Below are 21,485 nucleotides of genomic sequence, written 5' to 3'. Positions count from 1 at the left end.
GGATTAAATCTCCTCTGCCTCCCACCATTCCTCCTATCTTTGGCATACTGAGAGACTGAGGTGGCCAACCCTAGCTTTGTTTTGTTTTGTTTTAGATGGCAGTAGCCTTAAAACCACTGTTCCATTTGGACAGCTGCTGTATACACTGCTGTCCTCATCACACGCCTGGCCGATTCTTTGCCCTTTCTCACTTAGTAATGATGCCTATAGCTCACGCTCCACATCCCTTGTTCTAGAGTTTAAACAGTCACTGTAGCACAAATCAGAGCAGCACTGCACTCCTTCCTCCTTTGGTACTTAGAGTAAATTCCACTCAGAGGCGGCAAGGGACACCCTACTGTATTTACCTCCTAACATCATCACTAGTGGAAGTTCAGGAGAGAAAAGAGCCAAGGAATCAATTCTAACCCCTGCACTTGAGCACCTCAACTACTGAGGGAATAGGCAGGGGTGTGAGGTCCATAGGGGCCATGTGTCTCTGCTATGTACACCAGTGAACATGTGCCATCCAGGGATAGGCAGAGACCAGAAACAGCTCTGAGGACACTCTAGGACATGTAATCTTTGAGTGGGAAGGACTTGGCCAGGGATTGATACCTTTTTAGACTCTTGACTTTTAAGTAAGTAATGGCACAACAGCAGCCGCTGTTAGGACCTGTAGCTCAGAAGCCAATCTCCTAATGACCTTGTAGGCTGCAGGATTCGATTCATCCACTCACACTGAGCGCTGCAGGATTCTGGGTAAGCATAGTCTTTCCTACATTCACAGCCTCCACTGCAGTGTCTTCTGGGAACTCCAGGGCACCAGCACCTCTCATGCATGGGCATCAAAGCGTTCTGGGCATTATTGTTCTTATCATCTGGACAACTCTCACCCTGGCATCTGCAGGGTTCCAAGAAATGCTCACCCTGTCTGTCAGACCACATCTCACTCCTGCATTTAATCCAGGGCTCACAAGCACATTGCTGAAGTTCTCAATTATTCTTGAGCCTTCCTGACAGTGCACCCTCTCCACCGACGCACTGAGACACACCGTCCTCAGGTACCACCCAGCAGCATCCTGGGTTTTGATTTTGAAAATTTTTGGTTATTTTTATTTAATCCAAGGACTTTGCTTTATACAAAATGTCATTGTAGAAACAAGAGCAGAATCCAAAGTTTGGTTTGTAAATACTATCCAGGCAGCAAACTAGTCAAGGGATTTTTTTTAAAGCAGATCCCATTTGTGTTGCGTGATTGGGCCTCTCTCTCTCTCTCTCTCTCTCTCTCTCTCTCTCTCTCTCTCAACACTGTTAAATATAAAGTTTTGCAACAAACCTTCAATTTATATCAAATATAATTAAAAATTAACAAATGAATACATTGTATCAAAAGTACGAAGATATACATTTCATGCGCATACTTGTATAATGTATATATGGATATATTTTACATGCACACATAACTGGTTCAAACTACAGCCACTGCTTGACAGGTTCCAGATGCAGACAGCTGGTTGTTGTTGCATTTCAAATTTGGCAACTCACTATGAAATTTCAAGGGGGAACAGACAACAGCTCGAGAAGAGACAGTACAGAAACAAACCCAAAGTCAGGAAACAAGACACCATGTCTCCTTTCCCCGCTTCTTGTAATTTTCATGTATACCAATGCCTGGAAGAAAAGCCAGCTACGCTAATGTGGGGTAAAGATGATTCCCAACCCAGGGCTGTCTGGAGCAGCTGTGGTTCCATACAGAATGTATACACTCAACACTCAAGAGAACAAGGGCTGGGCTTGGAACAGAGACAGAACGTCAGTATCAAAATGCACATCCTTCTACTTTGCAACATAGGTGCAGTCACATGCACAGTCCAAGGTTCCTGTTTAATTTTACCCTACTGGAATAAAATACTCTGTTATCGTTAAAGTTTCAGGGTATTGTGCCTTCGTATAAGGAAATTCTATAAAAGGTTTGGTCACAATCATGCTGAAACCCTAGACCAAGTGGCGGTCTTGTGTTTTGTTTCTAGTAATGTGTCTTTTGTTGCATAGCCCTATGGTTAACAATAGCCACTCGCTGAACACACCCACCCACCCATACACACACACACAAACACACACACGCCTGCATCTCCTGTGAGCACACACACACACACAATCACACACAGTTTCTGTGCGAAACATGGGACAGAAGTCAACAATCCCACCAAGAAGTCATCAGAAATTTCAAAACACAGAGAACACACCTAGGAGTGCCTGCCTGCCTGTGTGCAGCCTTGCTCTGTGGCCTCCCGCTGTGCACATTCTGCCTTCCTGGGTGTGGGTTTTCCCTTTGCAAAGTAGCAGTGGGGCGAGGCTTTATTTGACTGCCGCCCCCCCAGATCTGGGGCCAGGGACCCTACAACACTTTAGATATCTAGTCTCACCCCACGAGCCATTTCCTCCCTGCCTGTGTCTTATTACTCTGCCAGCACGGGCTTCTTCCGCCTGTCTTACTCTCCCTCGTCTTTATTAGTGTTCAACACTCTTCAGCATTCAGTGAAAACTAGTTCGTTTGTTCATTTTTTTGTTTTTGCTTTAACACAACAGAGATCGTACCCTATTTGGCAGGCATCCCGTCCCTGAGAGTCAGATTAAAAAACAGATTGAAAATGCCTCACGCAAGCGCACACTCTGCTACTCGGTGGCTTCTTCGGAACCCATCGCTCAGGGGAGGTGCATGGGGCGTCACAGCTGCTTCTCTCACTGGACACTGTCAGTGTTCCCTACGACACAAGCTGCTCTGAGCAGTTCCCACCCAGTCCACTTGCTAGTTCCTGAGGCCTCACCTCAGACGTGACGCTCAGAGTCAGAGATCAGGCACTTGGTTGAACAGAGGAGCCAGGGGCATTGGGACTTCCCGGGCAGGATAGAATCCATATACAGGAACATTGCATACAAGTCACAGAAACAATGCAAAACGGAACCTTCCTACATGTTGATTTTTTTTTTTAAGTTTACACGAACATTTCTTTCCCTGTTTTGCTTTCATTTTTTTTCTAGATCAACTCTATAGAAATGACAAACAGCTTAAGGTATTGTGACTGAAAGCCAGGACCAGCAGCATGAACATTCTCCGGATTCGGTCCCTAGGTGGTGACAGTATGGAAGGCAGGGCCTTGAGAGCATCTCTACGCACGTGTGCTGTTTGACTTCAAGACCAACAACAGACATGAGATTACCGAGACCGGCAGGTGTTGCCAGGCCACAGCTGGGCTCCTTTCCTTGCTTTCAGGTGCACCCTCTCCCCGACGCCACACATTCGGACAAACAATATTCGCCATGAGACTCAGACCTCCTAACAAAGTCCCAAGTACCCACCCTGGGTGCTGGAGGCCATGCCATAGGATTTGGATTTGCTGGGTTCATCTCAACTCAGCTACCTCCTGCTTAGGATCCAACATCTGGCATGGAACCCAGGAAGGCAGTACACAGGAGGATAGAGAGAACCATATCCCTCTAAGAAAGGGCTTTATTAGTCCATCCAATGTAAAAGGGAGGGAGGGAGAGAAGCAGGAGCCTCCACCACAGAGGCCACGGCGTGAGGACCCTCCTCCCAGGGCTGTGGTCCACAGCCCAGAGCGGATGATAAAACTCATCAACTGGAACCCGCACCCATGGAGCTGGTGCGTGGGTGGTCACGGTGCAGCTAGCACCAGTGGTCCTGGTCTGGGTGGTGGTAGCTGTGCCGCGCCCGGACGCCGGTGCTGAGTCCCAAAGTGCAGTGGTAGCCATTGGGCACACGGCGGAGAGGGTGGGATTGGGAGGTGAGGGAGGACACGTAGGAAGTCCTGGAGGAGCGGCCAGAGTTGGTGGCCACTGCCTCTTCAAAGGTGAGTGTATCCTCAGGCAGAGTGTGGGCAGAGGCTTCACTGTCCAGACGCTGCCCTAGGTAAGGGTCAGAGCCAATGCGAGATCCAGGGGCTAGAGGCTGGCTCAGGGGCTCTTTCTGGAGCAGGGCATTGTGTTCTGAAAGGCCGCGGCTGAGACGGCCAGGGGAGAAGGCTGGAAGGCCGCTCTGACCCCCAGCAAAGTGGACAGGCGAGGAATTGGCGGTCTTGTAGGTGATGCTGGGGCGTGGGGTCAGGGGAGTCTGGGGGAGCTGCCTCCGTCCACCTCGGCCCGGGGTGCTAGCACCAGATGTTGACATCAAGGGGCTCCCATTAACAGAACCACTGCCCTACATGAAAAAGGCAACAGCAAAGAAACAAAAAATAAAAACCACATTAAACAACACAGCACACGGAAAATATAGGCACCATCGTGCAGGGATGCGGGGAGGATGCAAAGCAAGCAGGGAAAGCAGGAAGGACAGACACCTTGATGGAGGGCAGAAGCCCAGAGTCAGAGTGGAAAGTGGAGAAGAAAGCACTGAGGAGGATCTAGGACACAGACACAACTGATGTGGGGACACTGTGGCTAGAAAGGGAGGCTCGAGCTGGGGGGCAGGACATGGAAGGTGCCCAGTCTGGGGACGTGGAAGCTGTAGCGTGTGAGCCATGCTTCCCTGTGTGGTTACCTGTGGGTGGGGTCCTGGCTCTAGCGCCGCTGTTGGAGATGTGGGGTGGCTGCTGAGAGAGGGCTTGTGTTGCGGGGGCTCCCGACTCCCAAAGCGGTCACAGGAATAGAAGCGCTGCTTCTCTGAAGAAGAGGACGAAGGCTGCCTCCGCTCCTGGGACCTTCCCCGCTCCTGCTTGCGCTCCCTTCGGCAGCCTGCAGATCCTTCTCCTTGAGGCAGGCCAGATCCTGCAGCACTGCTTGGTGCTGGCCAATAAAGAGAGAGGTTAGGTAAGCTGAGTCCGGAGCAGGGCAGAGACCTCTGGCTCTAGACCTACATGCTCTTCTGGGGCAGACTGAGAGACTCCCCAGACTGACTCACACACCCTTCTGTTGTGGGCTAATTCTGGAACCACATGTCACACCAAGGAAGATGGTCCTGTGGACTGCTAGACCCTTCCCGGACCCTGTGCACGCACCCCCTTCTGTGTCAACAGACAGGCTGGGCCCCTTTTCCAGGGACCTCTGCTTCTTTTCCCTGCGCCGGTGGCAGCGGTGATGATGGTGATGTGAGGCCTGGCTAGGTGGAGGCCGGTCCAGGACGGTGTTGCAGAGGTGAGTCCCGTGGGGGCGTGGAGCCAGTGTGGAGATGGAGCGCTTCATGGGGCTGGCATCAGGGGCAGGCTGCGGACAAAGGACAAGAGATGAGGAGGCGCCTGGCCTGAGTCAGCAGGCGGCTGAGAGACCAGCAGTTAGACAGATTTCCTGGTAGGCAAACAGATAGGGAGAGGGGCCACGGCTAAGTAATAAAGGTGGTGGATTTCCAAAAGGGCCAGCTTCTCCCTCAGGCTCCCGACCTGAGACAAAAGCCTGGCATCTTAAAATAACCGCCATCTGAGCTTTGTCTCTCTGGCCAGCAGGCCCCTGCTGGCAGAATGGCTCAGCAGGTTGGATTGGATGTGTTACACAACCATTGTAGGTCAATCCACCATCTTCAAACGGACCAATCCTACATTAGAGGAGGAAAACTCTTCAGAGACTTAAACTTCAGCTGCCAAAAGGAGAATGGATTTTTCAGTTTCCCCGAGTTGCCCTTCTGCTTAGTGCAAGGTCTCTTTCCCTGCAAAGCATGACTGCTGCATGTAGTCTGCTGCATGCACACATGACTGCTGCATGCACACGTCTCCTCGCCGCCCTAAATGCTTTCCTTCAGCTGCTGATTCAGCCAGCTGCTATCTGTGATGTTGGAGGTTTCTCCACCACTACCTGGTGGGCTCCAGGTCTTTTTCTACCTTTTGATTCTTTAACTGGTGGAGGAAATGAACCTGACCAAGACCCAGTCAAGTCAGAGGGAGCCACATCTGGGACAGATGTCTGGAGCTGGGGCACTGCTCCAGACAGGCAGTCTGGAAGCAGGGCTGCTTTGTGTGGGTCCCTTCCAGGAGATGAGCTGGTTTGACTGAGGAGCCCCAGTGAGATTCATATCAGGCTATAGGGGGACGACTTCTTTTGGTCCATCTGGAGGACCGGTTCACATGCTGCCCCCAGCCTCAACCCCCAACCATGACTGATAAATTCAGGACCTATGGAGAGAAACTGCTATGGAGCTTAGCCACAGCCACCCGAATGTTAAATGCCAGCAGGAAGCACCTCAGCCTGTGACACCATGGGGTTGGGCCAAGGACAGAAGAACAAAGAGCTGGAAGGAGAGGGAAGACAGGGAAGGCAATGCTGTAGGCTAGGGCCATGTAGAGACACCATAAATAGAAGATATGGCCAGAGGGGAGGAGACAGTATCCATGACTACAGGGAGAAGAAGGGACAGGAGGGGAACCACACAGGCTTGGACAGGTCCTAAAGACTCAGATCAACCCGCAGTCCCTTCTTGGCTTCAAAAGTGGGAATGTCACAGGCTCTTCGCTGTGACCTTGAGAAAGGGGCATGTCAATTCCAAAGTCAGGCAGCCAGCTCTTAGTTAAATGTGCCTAACAAGGAAAACCCCACAAGAGGTCAGAGAAGAATAACGGTTCAGGGACAGGGCAGGAAGGGCCATCCCAGAGCCTCAAAACAACAGAAGGGTAGACGGAGGCAGGTGTTACTTTCTGGACTGTAGAATCTGCTCTGGTGCTGGAGTAGAACACTAGGGGAGGAGAAGGTGGAGCACAGCTAGAGAAGAGGGAGCACGACTGGGGAAGAGGAAGCACGGCTGGAGAAGAGGGAGCACAGCTGGAGAAGAGGGAGCACGGCTGGAGAAGGTGGAGCACAGCTGGAGAAGAGGGAGCACAGCTGGAGAAGAGGGAGCACAGCTGGAGACAGCAGGGCTGTGGCTATGAGAGCCAGAGGAAGAACACAGAAGAGACAGTAGTGTTTTGTGGACAAGGACTAGGTAGGACCAGAGATGGGGCGAAGACACCAAAGTTTAGATCCAGAACTCTTAATACCTCTTTCTCTGACCATAAGACTGTCCTGGTGAGGCTGGTACTATGTCCCAGAGGGAAGGCGGTGTCCAAAGTTGTAGAGGTAGGTGACTTCAGGCTGCTGCCTGCTTCTCTCTACCCCCAGTCTCTTCTCACAATGTGCATCACCAAGCCCCCTCCCCCAGCAACACCTTGTCCTCCCACAGCCCAGACCCTTCCAAGATACCACACCTGTGTTTCTGCCGCCAGGCGTGGCATAGAGGCAGCCCGGCCTTGGCTCTCCAGCCCAGGCTGCGGCTCCCCATCGGGTCCTCGCAATGTCATGTTCTGCATCTGGACATCCACAGCCTGGAGGACAGCAAGCCCCTCGGTTACACATCACAGAGCCGTCTGGCCCCACTCCTCCCCATCTCGCCTGCTCTGACCCCTGACCCACATCTGCCACCTCCCATAGCACCGAGTGTGTCTTCAACTCGCTCCCCCACGCCCACCTCACAATCCTCACCCCCATTCACACACTCGCATCTAACACAACCCTTCCCAGGAGGGCTCACCAGTTTTCCTGGCTGCCCCACAGGGATCTCCGCAGAATGGCCACGTTCTAGAGGTGCTCTGGCCTCATAGAGAGTGTCCTGGGTCCTCTGTGTGCCCCAGGACAGGGACTCCTTGATGCCGCTTTCCTGGGTTTGTCTGGAGAGAGAAATGTTTGAGATCTGTGGGCTGCGGAGCGCTGCTAGTGCTGGGAATCTGCACCATAGCCACGGCATTCCAACACAGGGGCTCCAGCATTCCAACACAGGGGCTCCAGCGTGGCCCCCAAACCGAGATACAGCACGGAGCATAGGGGCAAGACCGTTCCTGAGGGCAGAGGACTTGAAAGACTTAGTCTGAGGAAAGCCAGATGCATCATTCTCTAGTCTGGGGACAATCAGCCAGTTCTTCAACCCTGGTACCGGCTCTTCTATGGTTCAGGCATTTGTCACAGACTACGGTGGGAAGGGACAAGGCCACACAGTGACTGCATGGTGAAGCTTGGGTAAATAGCTCGCAGCTAAAGGAACTCCAGAATCCTTCCTGGGGTGCTTTCCTCAGAAGTCCCTTGCTGGTGGCTCTTCCTTACACCCACCTCTCCACCACAAAGGACCCATTTAGTGTTCCATCAGCCTCTTAGTTATCAGATTACATACACCCTCAGCACCCGCCACTCACTATGCCTGCTCCTTGGGGAGCCTGGAGTGTTCAGATTTTGGGTGAGACTCCCACACAGCACTGACTCTTCCCAGGCAGCATCTCTGCAATGACCTCATTTGCATCATACAGGTTGAGTGACACTGGAGAGGTCAACTTAGCACACTCGGCACAGGGCCAGACTCAGTACCCAGACTGCACCGAGACAGCAGCCCAGATCTGTTCTTGCTGGGCATTTTAAATGAGTCACCCATTGTCTTCTGGGAATATTGTAGGCCATCTCACCTCAGTGACTCTTGAAACAACCCCAGGAAAGGACTTTAGCAGAGAGGGGGGCCAGGCTAAACCCTGGGGCACTGTCAGCTCTGAGGTCACAGCACAGCCCAGACCCTCCTCTGCTGGGACATTAAATACAGTGTTCTCTGACTGTGAAGGTTTGAATGAACATGGTACCCATGACTCATGGGGAGGGGCATTATAGGAGATGTGGCCTTGTTGGAGGAAGTGTGTCACAGGGGCTGGGCTTTGAGGTTTCAGAAGCTCAAGCCAGGTCCAGTGTCCCTCTCTCTCTTCCTGCTGCCTGCCGATCCAGATGTAGAACTCTCAGCTGTCTCTCCAGCACCATGTCTGCCTGCATGCTGCCATGTTTTCCACCATGACAATAATGGACAAAACCTCTGAGCCTGTAAACCAGCCCCAATGAAATGTTCTCCTTTATAAGAGTTGCCATAATCATGGTGTCTCTTCACAGCAACAGAAACCTTAACTAAGAAATTGACTTTCAACTGCATTATGCAGAGGTTATGATCCTCAAAGAACCAGAAGCTTATTTTCCTCCTGGAAGCCTGGATCAAATCCAAGACTCCTAACGTTTTATAGGACACAGTCACATGTACCCCTCTCACACACACACCTCTAAGTCCTATATGCCCAAGCACGCATTCCCCTCACACACTCTCCTAGTATGTTTACACACGTTCCTAGTAAGTTTAATTTGAAACTCAGAAGAGGGACCCTAACCAGCTTGTGTAAGGGAAAGCACATAAGTGAGGGTGTCTGCAGGGCTCTGTGCGACAGGTCCCAGGATGGACTTGGTCAGCTGGAAGCCCAGCTAACAGCACTTGCCATCAGGGCTCCCCTCTGCGTTGTCTACTGCCCACGCCTGAGCTGGGGCCTGACTGTGCAATGCTGGTGGGGCTATGGCCTGTGAGACAGAAGGAGAGGGCCACATGCGATGGTGCGTCCCTGGAAGCCAGCTATCCAGGAGTCAAAAGAGCATGGCTTTCCGTGTGTAACAAGCCCTGCCCAGAGCTCCTCCACAGCCTTTGGTGGGTGACCCTTGATTTCTGACTCTGGATTTGATATCAAGAAACACCGTCTCAGAGCAAAGTGAAACTAAAGGATTGACCAATTTGTCTAGGCAACAGCCTTAGAAATCAAAGTCAAAATGACAAACTGGGAGAAAGGCTCAGAGGAGCCAAGAAGATCAGTTATAATTTTCTATGAATAGGTATTTGAGAACTCAAGGCAGAAACAATTTAGCAGTCCACAGCATTAGAAGCCTGTGACAGCAGAATCTGGAAGAGACAGGGACAGGCAGGGGCCGTCATCTAGGAGTAGCACAGCTATCTGCCCAAGCTGTCTACCTAACACTATGCAGCTAACATAGAAATCCCTCGTAGGAACAGGCAGATGGAAAACCACTAGCAGCAGCAATCTTTACCAACGTCTGTGTGTGCCCTGAGTGGAGGCAGATACGGAGCTGCTCCAGAGCGCGTCCCAGGAAGTGGGATGGGTCCTGAGGCCCGCCTGTCCTCAGAGGACTATGCAGGTGGTGGAAGAGCCCCTCAGATAGTTCAGGGGGTGAGTTAGAGCTGGAGGGCATTGCAAACCAGCTAGGGTGAAGTCACAGATCTCCTTCCCCCACCGGCCATGAGCTCCCCCCACTAACCTTGAGTTCTCCCCACCAGTCATGAGCTCCCCCTGCCCCACTCTCCACCAGTCGTGAGCTCCCCCTGCCCATTCCCCCCCAGTTGAGAGCTCCCCCTGCCCACTCCCCACCAGTCGTGAGCTCCCCCTGCCCACTCCCCACCAGCACTTACATGGCTCCACCGTTGCTAAGGGAAGTGGCGCTCTTCTGCCGAAGGAAAACCCGAGCTCCTCGAAGCACAGCCGGTTGGGTCTGCTCCAGGGTGGCCTTCAGAGGGTGGAACAAGGACACAGGACCCATCTACAAAAGAGAACAGGGAAGAGGAGAGCCCGGTGTCTGAGGCCCTCAGCCTGGAACAACGTGTAGCAGAGTCCAGTCTCCGCTCAGGACAGCGTGGGCTCCTTGGTCTTCAGCACAGAACCTTTGCTTTCCTGGATCTTGTCTCGCTTCCCAAGAGGAACATGCAGAGCCTCAGTTTCTCTGTCTACACAACGAGGGGCTGGTCATATCACAGAATCATGCACCTCGCCCTCAGTTTCCAGTGCCTGCCGCCCGGAATGCCAGGCTGAGGAGACTGCAGGATGAAGCCAGGCACTTCCTACCCAGGGCCAGGCAAACATCACTGGACGCTCTGTGTGTTTATAAGATTTTCCAGGCAGAGCCTCCATGTGGTGGTCACTGAAGACACGGCTGTAACAGCACCAGAAGTTGTACCCTAAACCTCACACACAACCGTGAGTAAAACTAACAGCAACTCTGGGCCATCAACGTGGATGTCTTTGGTCTGTACCTGCGTGGAGTCCCACAGTTTCTCTTCCCTTCCTCTGATATATCACATCCTCCTCTGTCTACCACAGAGAACGTGATACTGCCCAGAGCGTCTGCTCTCACCCTTGAAAACCAGCTTTCAGCATCAAGGCTCCACAACATGAGCAACAAGTAGCTAACGGAGAGCAGGCGGCCTGAGTGGGGCTCCCTCCTCCTGCCACGGAACACTGTCCAGCCGTAGGCCCCCCACAACTGTACCTGGGACAGGCCTCCGGGAGCCTGGTGAATCTGATCTCGGGTGGTTTTGTTCTGTTTGTAGAAGTCAAATATCATCAGAGCTGCATAGACTTTCCCCACTGTCATCTCATCAGCTGAACAGAGCAGGCAGAGAAGAACCAGAGGCCGAGGTTGGGAGGGCAGACAGCACAAAGAAACCACAGGAGATGTAGCTGGATAAGGAGGCAGCGTCTTTCCCTCATCCCTTATGTGGGCTCAGGTGGGTGTCAGCCACAGGAGCGAGAGCCCTGTCTCCTCTGGACACAGAACACATCCCACTCTGACCACACTAACTAGTCCTGTGTCCCTTGTGTGGGACCACACTAACTAGTCCTGGGTCCTTTATGTGTGACTGAAACGGATGCATCCCTACAAGGGGCCCTCAATATGGAGCACCTCTTCTTTGTGTCCATACGATTCCCTCTTGCATTTTGTGTGTGTGTGTGTGTGTGTGTGTGTGTGTGTGTGTGTGTGTGTGTGTGCGCGCGTGTGTGTTGTGAGATACAGAATCAAAATAGGAGGACCTGGATCGTCTCTCATGGCTAGACGTCTCCCAGCATAGCTATAGAGGGATGAGGGGAGCCCACTTCTCCAATTCAATACACTCTGTCTTACTCCTATATACCTTGAGGGACCAGGGGAGGTTGAGGCAGAGGTATCTTTTCATCTCCACTTACGTTTGTGGGGTGGTACGAGTAAGTCCAGAGTCTTCTGGGGTAGATTGGCCCACACAGAAGATATCTCCTTTCTCAGCTCAGCATCACACTGGTGCTGCTTTGTCCCTGCTGAGCCAGGACAAGGGGGAAAGGGAGGACACATCAGGAGGAGTTCTGCAGGCCCCTCATCCAGGCAGAGCTGGAGACTGTGCGTGTGGAGGCATGGGCAGAGGGATGATGGGGGAGGCGGAGCCGAAGGGAAGATACAGGAAGAAACACTGACCTGCACACTAGTTACAGACCTTCCTGCAGAGTCCTGGAGATGGCACAGCTGTGTGTGTGTGGGTGCGCATGCATGTGCGTGTCCGTGTGCACATGTGTGTAGGTGAGAATCTAGGGTCTTGCATATGCTCTGTAATAGAGCTATAACCCCAGCACCTTAAATATCTCTTGAAGAGTGAAAGTTTTAATTTTTATGAAGTTAAATTTATCAGGTTTTTTTTTCATGTATGGTTCATTTATTCATTTTATTTATTTATTTATATGTGTTGTGTGATTGTAGGGGTTGTCCATGGAAGCCAGAAAGTAACATCAGATCTTATCCGTGAGCCTCCTGATGTGGTTCTAGGATCCAAACTCTGATACTCTAGAGAGGAAGGTTCTCACATAACCATCTCTGATTTCTTTTCTTCTTTTTTTTTTGGGGGGGGGAGGGTATTGAGTTAGGGTTTCTGTGTCTCTCTGGCTATCCTAGAACTCACTCTGCAGACCAGGCTGGCCTCTGCCTCCCTGAGTGCTGGGATTAAAGGCGTGCACCACAACCACCCAGCTCTTCTTTGATTCGTCTTATGAATGTTTGAAACTCATTCAATAATAAAGTGTGCAGGGGAACTTTTAGAGTCATCAATAGTTGTGAAGTGCTTCAGAGCTGCGGCATCAAGGAACTCTATTGTTCGTTAGCAGTACACAAAACCGGAATGCCTTCGTAGGCCAGCCTCGTGTACCTGTCAGTTTCAGTAGCTTCAGAAACAGTGGAAATTCTGTACGGGTAATAATACCGACTCTGAACACAGGCAAGGAGTAGGAGGGCCTTCTATGTGTTACTTTCATTGGTCAAATAAAGAAACTGCCTTGACCTTTTGATAGGACAGCAGCTTAGATAGGTGGAGTAGACAAAGCAGAATGCTGGGAGAAAGAAAGCAGAGTCAGGCAGACACCATGGCTCTCCTGTCCAAGACGGACGCTGGTTAGACTCATGCTGGTAAGCCACAGTCAAGTGGCAATACAGATTATTGGAAATGGGTTGAATCAAGATGTGAGAGTTAGCCAGTAAGAGGCTAGAACTAATGCATCAGGCAGTGTTTAAATGAATGCAGTTTCTGTGTAATTATTTTGGGTAAAGCTCCTTTTACAACACAGGCACTTTCACTTCTTGCTCTTTTATTATATTGTTATTATTTAAAACCATTTTTAAGGTTAAATATATTTTGATCATATTCTTCCCTGCCCCATCATTTCTACTGTGATCATATTCTCCCTCCCCAGCATTTTTGACTCTTGCTTCTTTCTCTTATCTTATTACAATGGCTATGGAATCAAGCACATCCTTGACAAGGAGCCCTGACGGCTGACCATCGTCTCAGTCCTGACTTCAGGAGTTTCTATGTTAAATATTGCACTAGCTGTAATTTTTCATAGATATCCTTTATCATACATTTATTGAACATTTCATTTAATTCAAAGTCTACATAGAAATGTTCTTAGCATGAATGAATGGTAGATTTTGTCAGATGCTTCTCTTCCTGTGTGACTGTGGAGATATCATATAGTTTCTGATGTTGTTTGCTATAGTAAGTTACACTGGCTGGGCTTTAGAACACAATCCAGCCTCCCACCACAGGGACACCCCTTGCCAATGACATCACGTACTGTCTTCTTTTACGGACTGATAGATTTGCTTGGTAAAATTGCACTGAAGATTCTTATGTCTAGATTCAGCTAACTAAAATTATATTGAAGAACTTTATACCCATATTCATGCTGTTTTATTTCCTGCCATATCTCTGCTTCCTGTGTGAGAACACAGTGCATTTAAGACAGGTTGAGAAATATCCCCTCTTCTATTTCCTGTAAGAGTCCAAGACAGTCTGTACTCACTGGAATGTTTGACAGACTTCATCAAGGAAGTCATCGAGGCCTGGAGTTTCCTGTTGGAAGGTGGTTTGCTATCAGTTTATCTAATAAATATAGTATCACTAAGGTTATCTCATATTTCATACATCTGTGTGGGTGCAGGAGGTTGTGAGGGGCACGCGTGTGTGCCAGTGCATGTGTGGAGGCCGGATGACCTTGGCCATCATCTTCACAAAGCCATTTACCCTTTCTCTCTCTCTCTCTCTCTCTCGACAGCATTTCTCAAAGTAACAGCCTTGGCTGTCTTGGAACTCGCTCTGTAGACTGTGATAGCCTCAAACTCATAGAGATCCACCTGCCTCTGCCTCCTGAGTGCTGGGATTAAAGGCATGCGCTACGACTGCCCGGCCGGCTCTTTACTTTAGTTTCTGCATCTTTCTTCTTGATTGGTCCAGCTGGAGGTTGGCCTATGTTCTAGTTATGATTTTAACCTGGAAACTCTGGCAGACTGAGGGCAAGGGCAATGCAGAGAGTGGGCCAAGGCAGAGAGGTGACTCATGCTGGGTGGTTTTGAAGTCAGCATGGAGATGTAGATTAGAAAAATGATAGAATAGGGGCAGCTCCAAGGTTTTGAACAGGGAACAATGAACAGAGCTCTCCATGACAGAGACAGGGAGGAATGTGGAAGGACCTGGAACCAAGGTCTAGACAAGTCAGTGGTTAAATTCCTGCAGAGCCTCTGAGTGAAGATGGAATAACTTGTGCTACTCTTGTCTGGACTGAAAATACAAGATTAGGATTCAATATATGCACAAGGATTGGGCAAGGTGGCAACAGCAAGAAGGGGCTCCAAGGCACCCACAGTTCAAAAGTGGTGGGCCAGAGAAGTCAAAGGACAGATCCAAAAAACGACACTGGACTAAACTCCAAGGAAGGCTGCTGCCTAAATGAAACCTGGAGAAGAGAAATCAGAAGACTAGTCTCTCAAGCAGCCAGTCCCTATGAAGAAAGAAAAAAGGAACATGGGGGCTGGAGAGATGGCACTGGTTGTTCTTCCAGAGGTCCTGAGTTCAATTCCCAGCACCCACATGGTGGCTCCCAACCATCTGTAATGCCCTCTTCTGGTGCCCTCTTCTGGCCTGAAGGCATACATGCAGGAAGAACACTGTATACATAGTGAATAAATAAATATAAAAAGAAAAAAGAGGAACACCAACAGAGGGGTAAGGAATGATAAGTGTGTGTTCACATACTGACACAGTAACCCCAAACAGAGAAAAACCCAACAAAGCCAAGTAGCAGAGGATGAAACCATGGGTAACATCCTTAGGGAGATGTTGAGAAAAGATGGGACCTGGAGTACAAAGGAGGCTGGGCCTCCACCCCTCACAACAGAAGGAACCAAGCTATAATAGCACAGATGCGGGAGAGTGATGGGGTGGAGGGCCCCTCTAGTAGAGGGGAAGGGAAAGGAAGGGAAAGATGGTACAGGCTTCCTATTACATGATTGGAGCAGGCTATCACTGCTGGATGGAATGACCTAGAACAAGGGATTACATTTCACTGCACTGGTTCTTCCCTGATTACGAGGTCATTGTAGTGCTAACGCAATCATCAAGGTAAACAGAGCCTAGCAGAGCAGGTAAATCTCTCCAGTTGTGCCCAGACAGAGCCCATTCCCTTATCCTCCTTCTTACGTGAAGTAGGTCACTTTAGTGTGGGTGTTGTTCTGTTTTAAAACAGGAAGTCACAGTGCCCAAGGCTGGCAGTAAACGTGCCAAGGATGGGCTGGCCAGTGCCCTCCCTTCCCCAGGGCCCCCCGACTCACCTGGGGCAAGCTTGATCTCCAGTGCTGTCCGGATGAGGGCCATCAGCGTGGAGGTGAAGTGCACCGTCATGTCCTCATTGGATATGGGCATGTTCATGCGAACCAGGCGCTGGGGATGAGTAGGGGCAGATCAGGGCCAAGCATGCCAGGCTCACTCCCACCCTACAGTTAATATCTGGGCTCTGGAGCTTGGCTTGGCTTCCTGAGAGGGGTCCCGGCAGGTGCCTGGTCCAAGAAGGCTGGGTTGGTGGAAGTTTTGCCAGCATTCTCTCCTCCCGGACCCCACTCTCATCTGAGCTGAGATTCTCCTGGCTAGAGAAGAGCAGAAATCCAAGTAACAGCTAAAGCAGAGGCCGGGCCAGAACCCTGGCTCCTGCCCCCTGCCTGAGAAAGTCAAAAGGGTGGGGTAGTCTTGGCTGAGGAAGATGGATCCAAGACAGAGCGCTACTCCCTGGGACAGCCTAAAGAACAGATGGGACCCTGTCCTGTGACTTTGCTTACCTGTCCTCCTCTATCTGCAACTGGATCATCTAGGAGCGGCAGCCAAAAGGCCTCTCTGAGGTCCAGTCCCGGTGGGGCATGCCTCAAGAGAGAAACTCGCTTAACTCAAGTCTTAACCACACTATCAGGGGCCAGAAAGAAACACTTGCTGGTACCTGAAGAGACACACTATCATAGGTCTTAAGAGACCTTCCAGGGGCCAGAGCGGAGGGGGTGCATACGGTCTCGGGCTTGTTCTGCTCCCATTCCTTTCTCAGTTTTCAGAGACAAAACACCTTAAAACAGGGCGTGTCTGAATCAGTCCTCTGGGGCAACTCGGCAGCTGCAAGAGTCTGGCTTTGAGACCATCTGGGCCCTTGAGGAGGACTCAGCTGCATCTGAGGAGCACTCCCTTGGCCAAGAAGCACCCCAGGACTACTGTACCCCATTGTGTCCTCTATACAGGGAGGAAACTAGAGACAGGAGCTCCTCCCTGGGGCGAGCACTCTTCTTTGGGGGGGCGGGCCACAGAGCCCAGCCCCTAGTACCTTGTCCTCAAGTTCTGTCTCTTGGCTGTGATAGAGGGGGCACAGGGGCACAGAAAACAGGAGGTAGGCTCTTGTCCTACGAATGCTGGCAAAGCCCCACTGGGCACATCCAATTACAGGACCAGGACCTCACATGTCACGTATGTTACACACCAGGAAAACATGTCACGTATGTTACACACCAGGAAAACCTGCTTCCCAGAGCATGGCATCCCTGCAGACCAGCACCGATGGCAGTGTGAGAGGCCAAGGAGTTCCTCTTCCAGGGAGGGTGTTAGGATGGGAATGAGAAAAGAGCAAGCAGACTATTTCTAAGAGGGGGAGATCTGTCCAGGACACCAAGGGTTACCCTTATAAGGCTCCCACTTCCCACTGGTTTGCCCCTAGTCATGGAGGGCAGAGAAAGAACCTCAGAGAAGCAGAGTGGCAAGACCAGGGCAAATAAGCTCCAGAAACGGCTCCCCGAGCCTCTCTCGGACCCTCCCCATCTTGCCCCAAGCCACCTGCAATCCGGAAGCCTCCCTTGGTCTGGTCATACCCTGCACCTCGGGATCTGTAGGCATAGGCTAGAAAGGGCAGCACAAGCCTTCGTGCCTGCCTTTCTGCCTGACTGGGTGTCATAGGAACAGAGCTCTCCCTCCTGTGGATAGAGACATGCATGCATGCAGGGCCTCTGCGCTTTCAACACACATGCTAGTTGGGGGCAGATAAAGGCAGGAAGAACCCAGAGGCATCTGTGAGTGGTGGGAGAGCTGGTTGGTTCCCACAGACTACACTGAATGACGTGGTAGACATAAACCTAGGATGGGGCACAGAGACAGAGTACGGACAGAGGACGGTGAACCAAAGAGGGAGGCTCTGGCAGAAAGCTCTCTCAGACAGAGGCAAACACAGGGGGCGCTGTTTATTGGAGAGCAGTAGGGGCTGGGGGTGCTGAAGGTAGCACTGCAGGCGGAAGAAGCTTGTGACTGGGCCAGGAAGGAGGCCTGGAGGTGTCCTTGCTCACTTCCTTCCTCATGACTCAGTGATTCGTGACTCCTGAACTTCCCAAGCTGGGACCCTCACCCCAGGGTGTCTGAACACCCATTCCTTTCCAACATCAAGGCACCCCTTCCCACTAGGAAGTCAGGAAGCCCTTGGAGACTGCAGGTGGGCATACATCCCTACAAGGCTGAGCTTAGCAGAGGTAGAAGGGCAGGGAAAGAGGTGAGCGGCAGAGGCTCCACCACCCTGTATATCCCCCAAGGCCAGACCCTGCAGACTTGATGACCGCCCATGATAGGAGCACAGGGGGCAGGGCAGCCAGGTAGTCCCAAGCCCAGAATAAAGCACCCTCTGTCCAAAAAGCATCAGTTTGTTTGTCTTCTCATTCTTGGGAAGGCAGAGGAAGGGAAGGGAAAAGGGTGGGGGCAAGGTGGAGTTGACTCTGGCTCCATTGTCCTGAGCTTCTCAAGGATGTCAGTAATGGGGAAGCCGGGTGGGGTGTCAGGGTTAGTGCAGAGACATGTCCCGCTATCTGGGATGGGAGCAATGGGTTTCAGGGTAGTATGGGAGCAGCGGTAAGGCAGCCAGGTACAGCCACACAGCCAGACAAACCCTGAAAAAGCAGGGGGAGCCCATGAGTGCTCTGCGGGCTGAGCAAGGCCCAGGCGGGCCCAGCCAAGCACAGATGGCTCCTGGGTTGGGTGCAGGATCAGTGCAGGGTCAAGGTCTACCTTGTATGCAACTCGAGCCGGGCATTTCTTCCCCAACCCCAGAGGTGGGGACATGTGTTTCAGCATCTCAAACATGTCATTGTAACTGATGCGCCCACTGGAAACCCGTTCCAGAGGCCAGGCATAGTGGGGTGGTCCACAGGAGAGGCACACGGCAGGAGGGGTAGAGCAGGGAGCGGGCAGGGGAGGAAGCAGACAAGAAAACAGATTCAGTTAACCAAAGTGTCGGGTAAACGCCCCAAATCAAAACAAGTAAAATGAGGGAGTCTCTGCTTGACTTGACCCTTGCTTGCCCCCACCCCCAGCCTCACCTCCTCATAGCAGCCCAGTGCAGGGCAGCGGGCAGGGGTGACGTCTGAGCTAATGAACATGGAGGGGTTGAGGGAGGGCTGCATCGGGGCGGCTTTGGGTTATAAATTTCTGACTTTACTCTTTTAGAACCATAGACAAGGCCAAATCAGAGAGAACTGTTTCACCATGCAGGAAGCACTGGCCAGGCTGTGTGGGGCCGGGACGGCTGCCACTGAGAGCCACAACAGCAACGCCTGCCTCAGTGGGCAGCTCAGATCTGCTTCCAAGTAAGGCCAGAGGCTGAAGTGGAGAAAGAGCTACGGCAGACTAGAAAACCAGAGGAGGAGCCCCGGAGCTCTTAGGGGACTAAACAGGGCAAGTCAGCTCCAAGCCCAGAGACGCCCGAGGCCAGCCCAGGGCAGGGCTGCTGCTGAGGTCAGGGCTGGATGGGAAGGAGACCGCAGGAAGGGAGGAGCTGAGTAAGCTGTGGCCTGGCGCCACTGGTGCCTCTGACAGCACGGGTTGGGACCAACAGGTTGGATGTGCCCCTTGTGGGGCCTGGAACCCATGGTTGGGGACTCAGGGGAGCATCTTGGGGCTGGTGAAGCATCTTCCCAAGTCGAGAGGCTGGGGCTTCCCTCTACCCCAGGGCACCTGCCTGTGGGCTTGGGGTCTCAGAGACACAGCAGAGTCCAGCCTTTCTCCAGAGGGCAGATCTGCCCAGACCCTGCCCTCCGCTCCCAGTTCCAGGCCAGGGCTTTTCTCCCTGAGCTGAGCACATCAATCCAGAAGCGACGCAGGAGGGCTCCTCTTTCTTGTCCCCTCTCTCCTCTCCCCCAGGGACCTGAAAGCCTCTCTGGTCCACAAGGACCACTGCTCCTTGTGTATTTGCACCCACACCCATACTTCTCCTCTGGGCTCTCAGCCTCTGGCCTGTCTGACCATCAGCTCATTCGTAAGAGCCTGCAGGAATGCTGGGTGTGATGGCTGTTATTTGGTAAAGGCAGGACCTGTCTCACCCACAACCCTTCCCCCAGCCCCACTCCCCACACCCAGTCAGCTGGGCCTGCTAGACTCAGCCTAGCCAGGTCAGAAAACTCCTTGGGCACTGTCTCGAAGGCTGCCTGCCTCCAGCCAGCTGGATGGGTTGGGGAGATAAGACAGGGAACCACAGTATCCAGGATGCTGGAATGCAGGGCAGGGCAGGACAGAGGAAAGAGAAGGTGAGGTGTTGTCATTCCCAAGTCAGGCAGGGAGTGTGTGCAGTGTTTGCGATTCGGGCAGGGAAGTATGTCAGATGGAGGCTCTGAAGTTGCAAACCTTGTAGGCCAACCTACGAGGGCAGTTCTTTCCTAAGCCAACGGGTGGCGCAATACAACGCAACAAACTGTACATATCCTTATAATGAATCCGGCAACTGGAAAGGAAATGTCACAGGTTATGGCAACAAGGCATGATGGAGCCCGTCCCACCGACCCACCCAGTCTGCAATGGAAGATGAGCTGTGAGGTGGAGGTGAGAGCTACGACTAGACAGTGCTTCCTAGTGGGGCCCGGAGTCCAGTGTTCCCCGGAAAGTGGCAGCCCCAGGATAATCCCTACAGTGAATGAAGCCAGGAAACACTCGAAATAAGATTCTGTCTATGCCTGCGGCAACCCCATGAGCCCTGCTTTGCACACTATGCCACGCCTATCACTGGCCGGTCTCGGCGGCATTGCCCATGCGCTTGCTGTCTATCCCCTCTTTCAGTTCCTCAATGCCAGAGCCCTTCTCCACATGGCTCCTCCTTCTGACGTTTGCTCTCACTACCATGACACGCCCCACCCATTTCTCAGATGCAGAAACCCTGCACAGAAGTACACATCTTAAATGCCTCCCGATTGCCCCCCTCTCCCTGGACACACTGGTGTCCCCTAGAATTTGGTCAGCACTGACCCCCTTTCTCTTCTGTTTCTACCTTCTCAGTTCAATCAGTACCAAACCACGCTCAGCTTACTTCTGTCAAAGAGGAAGCTCTCCCCCTTATTTGCTAATCTTGCTGGACCCCAGAGACAATGGCAATGGGGGCCCGACCCATCAAGTCTGAATACAACAGCAGTGGAAAAGTCTGGGCATGACATTGTTAATCCTGCTATTTCTGGATATTTTCCCAAAAATATTCAAAAGCTCCCCGACTGTCTACCAAGAAAAAAAAAAAGCAAAGTTACCCTGTTTAACACTATTTCAATCTCTCTCTGTTTTTAGCACTCGCTCGAGCCTCAGACCGTCCACCCGGCTCTCCCCTCACATCTGTGCCCACCCAGAGCGACCTACAACTAGTTCATCTCCGCTTGCCTCCTTTCAGACAGTTCCCATGCCACATGACCTCTCCCTCTTCCACAACGTCCTGGCCTCAAGCTGTGGCCGCACGACTAATCCATCACACAGCCTTATGGTTTCACCTTTGGGACCCAGACCAGGGCACAGTAGATGCTGAGGAAATGCTTACTGAACAGATGGGTGTATATGTGACTGTCATTGACATTTCAAGTCTCCACGCCTAAACACTCTGTGTTGAAGCCACAAGAGGGAGGCTGGAGAAAGGCATCCGCAGCTCCCAGGAGCTCCATGCCTTTCTAGTATCCCACAGCATGTATAAGCTCACACAGTGCACAAATGACACATAAACACCCTAACATGTACATATATACATATAATGACTTACAGATGCATACAACATACATGTATACTTACCATA

The 21,485-nt window shown here is 51.8% G+C and overlaps 1 protein-coding gene across 4 annotated transcripts in view; it reads right to left on the bottom strand.

Annotated features, from left to right (window-relative positions):
- Window positions 1-1,066: 1,066 nt before the first annotated feature.
- Window positions 1,067-21,485, bottom strand: part of Cacna1b (calcium voltage-gated channel subunit alpha1 B) — a 162,143-nt gene continuing 141,724 nt past the window's right edge. For 2 of the 4 annotated variants that reach the window (XM_087899911.1, XM_085681213.2), the window contains 10 exons: window positions 18,458-18,554; window positions 15,715-15,823; window positions 11,775-11,882; window positions 11,080-11,192; window positions 10,226-10,353; window positions 7,490-7,625; window positions 7,167-7,283; window positions 4,998-5,202; window positions 4,541-4,785; window positions 1,067-4,201 (listed from right to left, as the gene is read on the bottom strand). In XM_087899911.1, coding sequence (XP_087756037.1) covers window positions 3,671-4,201; window positions 4,541-4,785; window positions 4,998-5,202; window positions 7,167-7,283; window positions 7,490-7,625; window positions 10,226-10,353; window positions 11,080-11,192; window positions 11,775-11,882; window positions 15,715-15,823; window positions 18,458-18,554 — 1,789 coding nt within the window. In that variant the 3' untranslated portion in view covers window positions 1,067-3,670. The remainder of the gene's footprint in view (window positions 4,202-4,540; window positions 4,786-4,997; window positions 5,203-7,166; window positions 7,284-7,489; window positions 7,626-10,225; window positions 10,354-11,079; window positions 11,193-11,774; window positions 11,883-15,714; window positions 15,824-18,457; window positions 18,555-21,485) is intronic. The other 2 variants (XM_087899909.1, XM_087899910.1) reach the window with 2 other exon arrangements.

The sequence above is a fragment of the Myodes glareolus genome, chromosome 21 (assembly GCF_982192425.1).
Source record: "Myodes glareolus chromosome 21, mMyoGla1.1, whole genome shotgun sequence".
NCBI classification, from domain to species: domain Eukaryota; kingdom Metazoa; phylum Chordata; class Mammalia; order Rodentia; family Cricetidae; genus Myodes; species Myodes glareolus.
The sequence above is the reverse complement of the archived record's forward strand: the minus strand, read 5'-3'. Positions and strand labels throughout refer to the sequence as shown.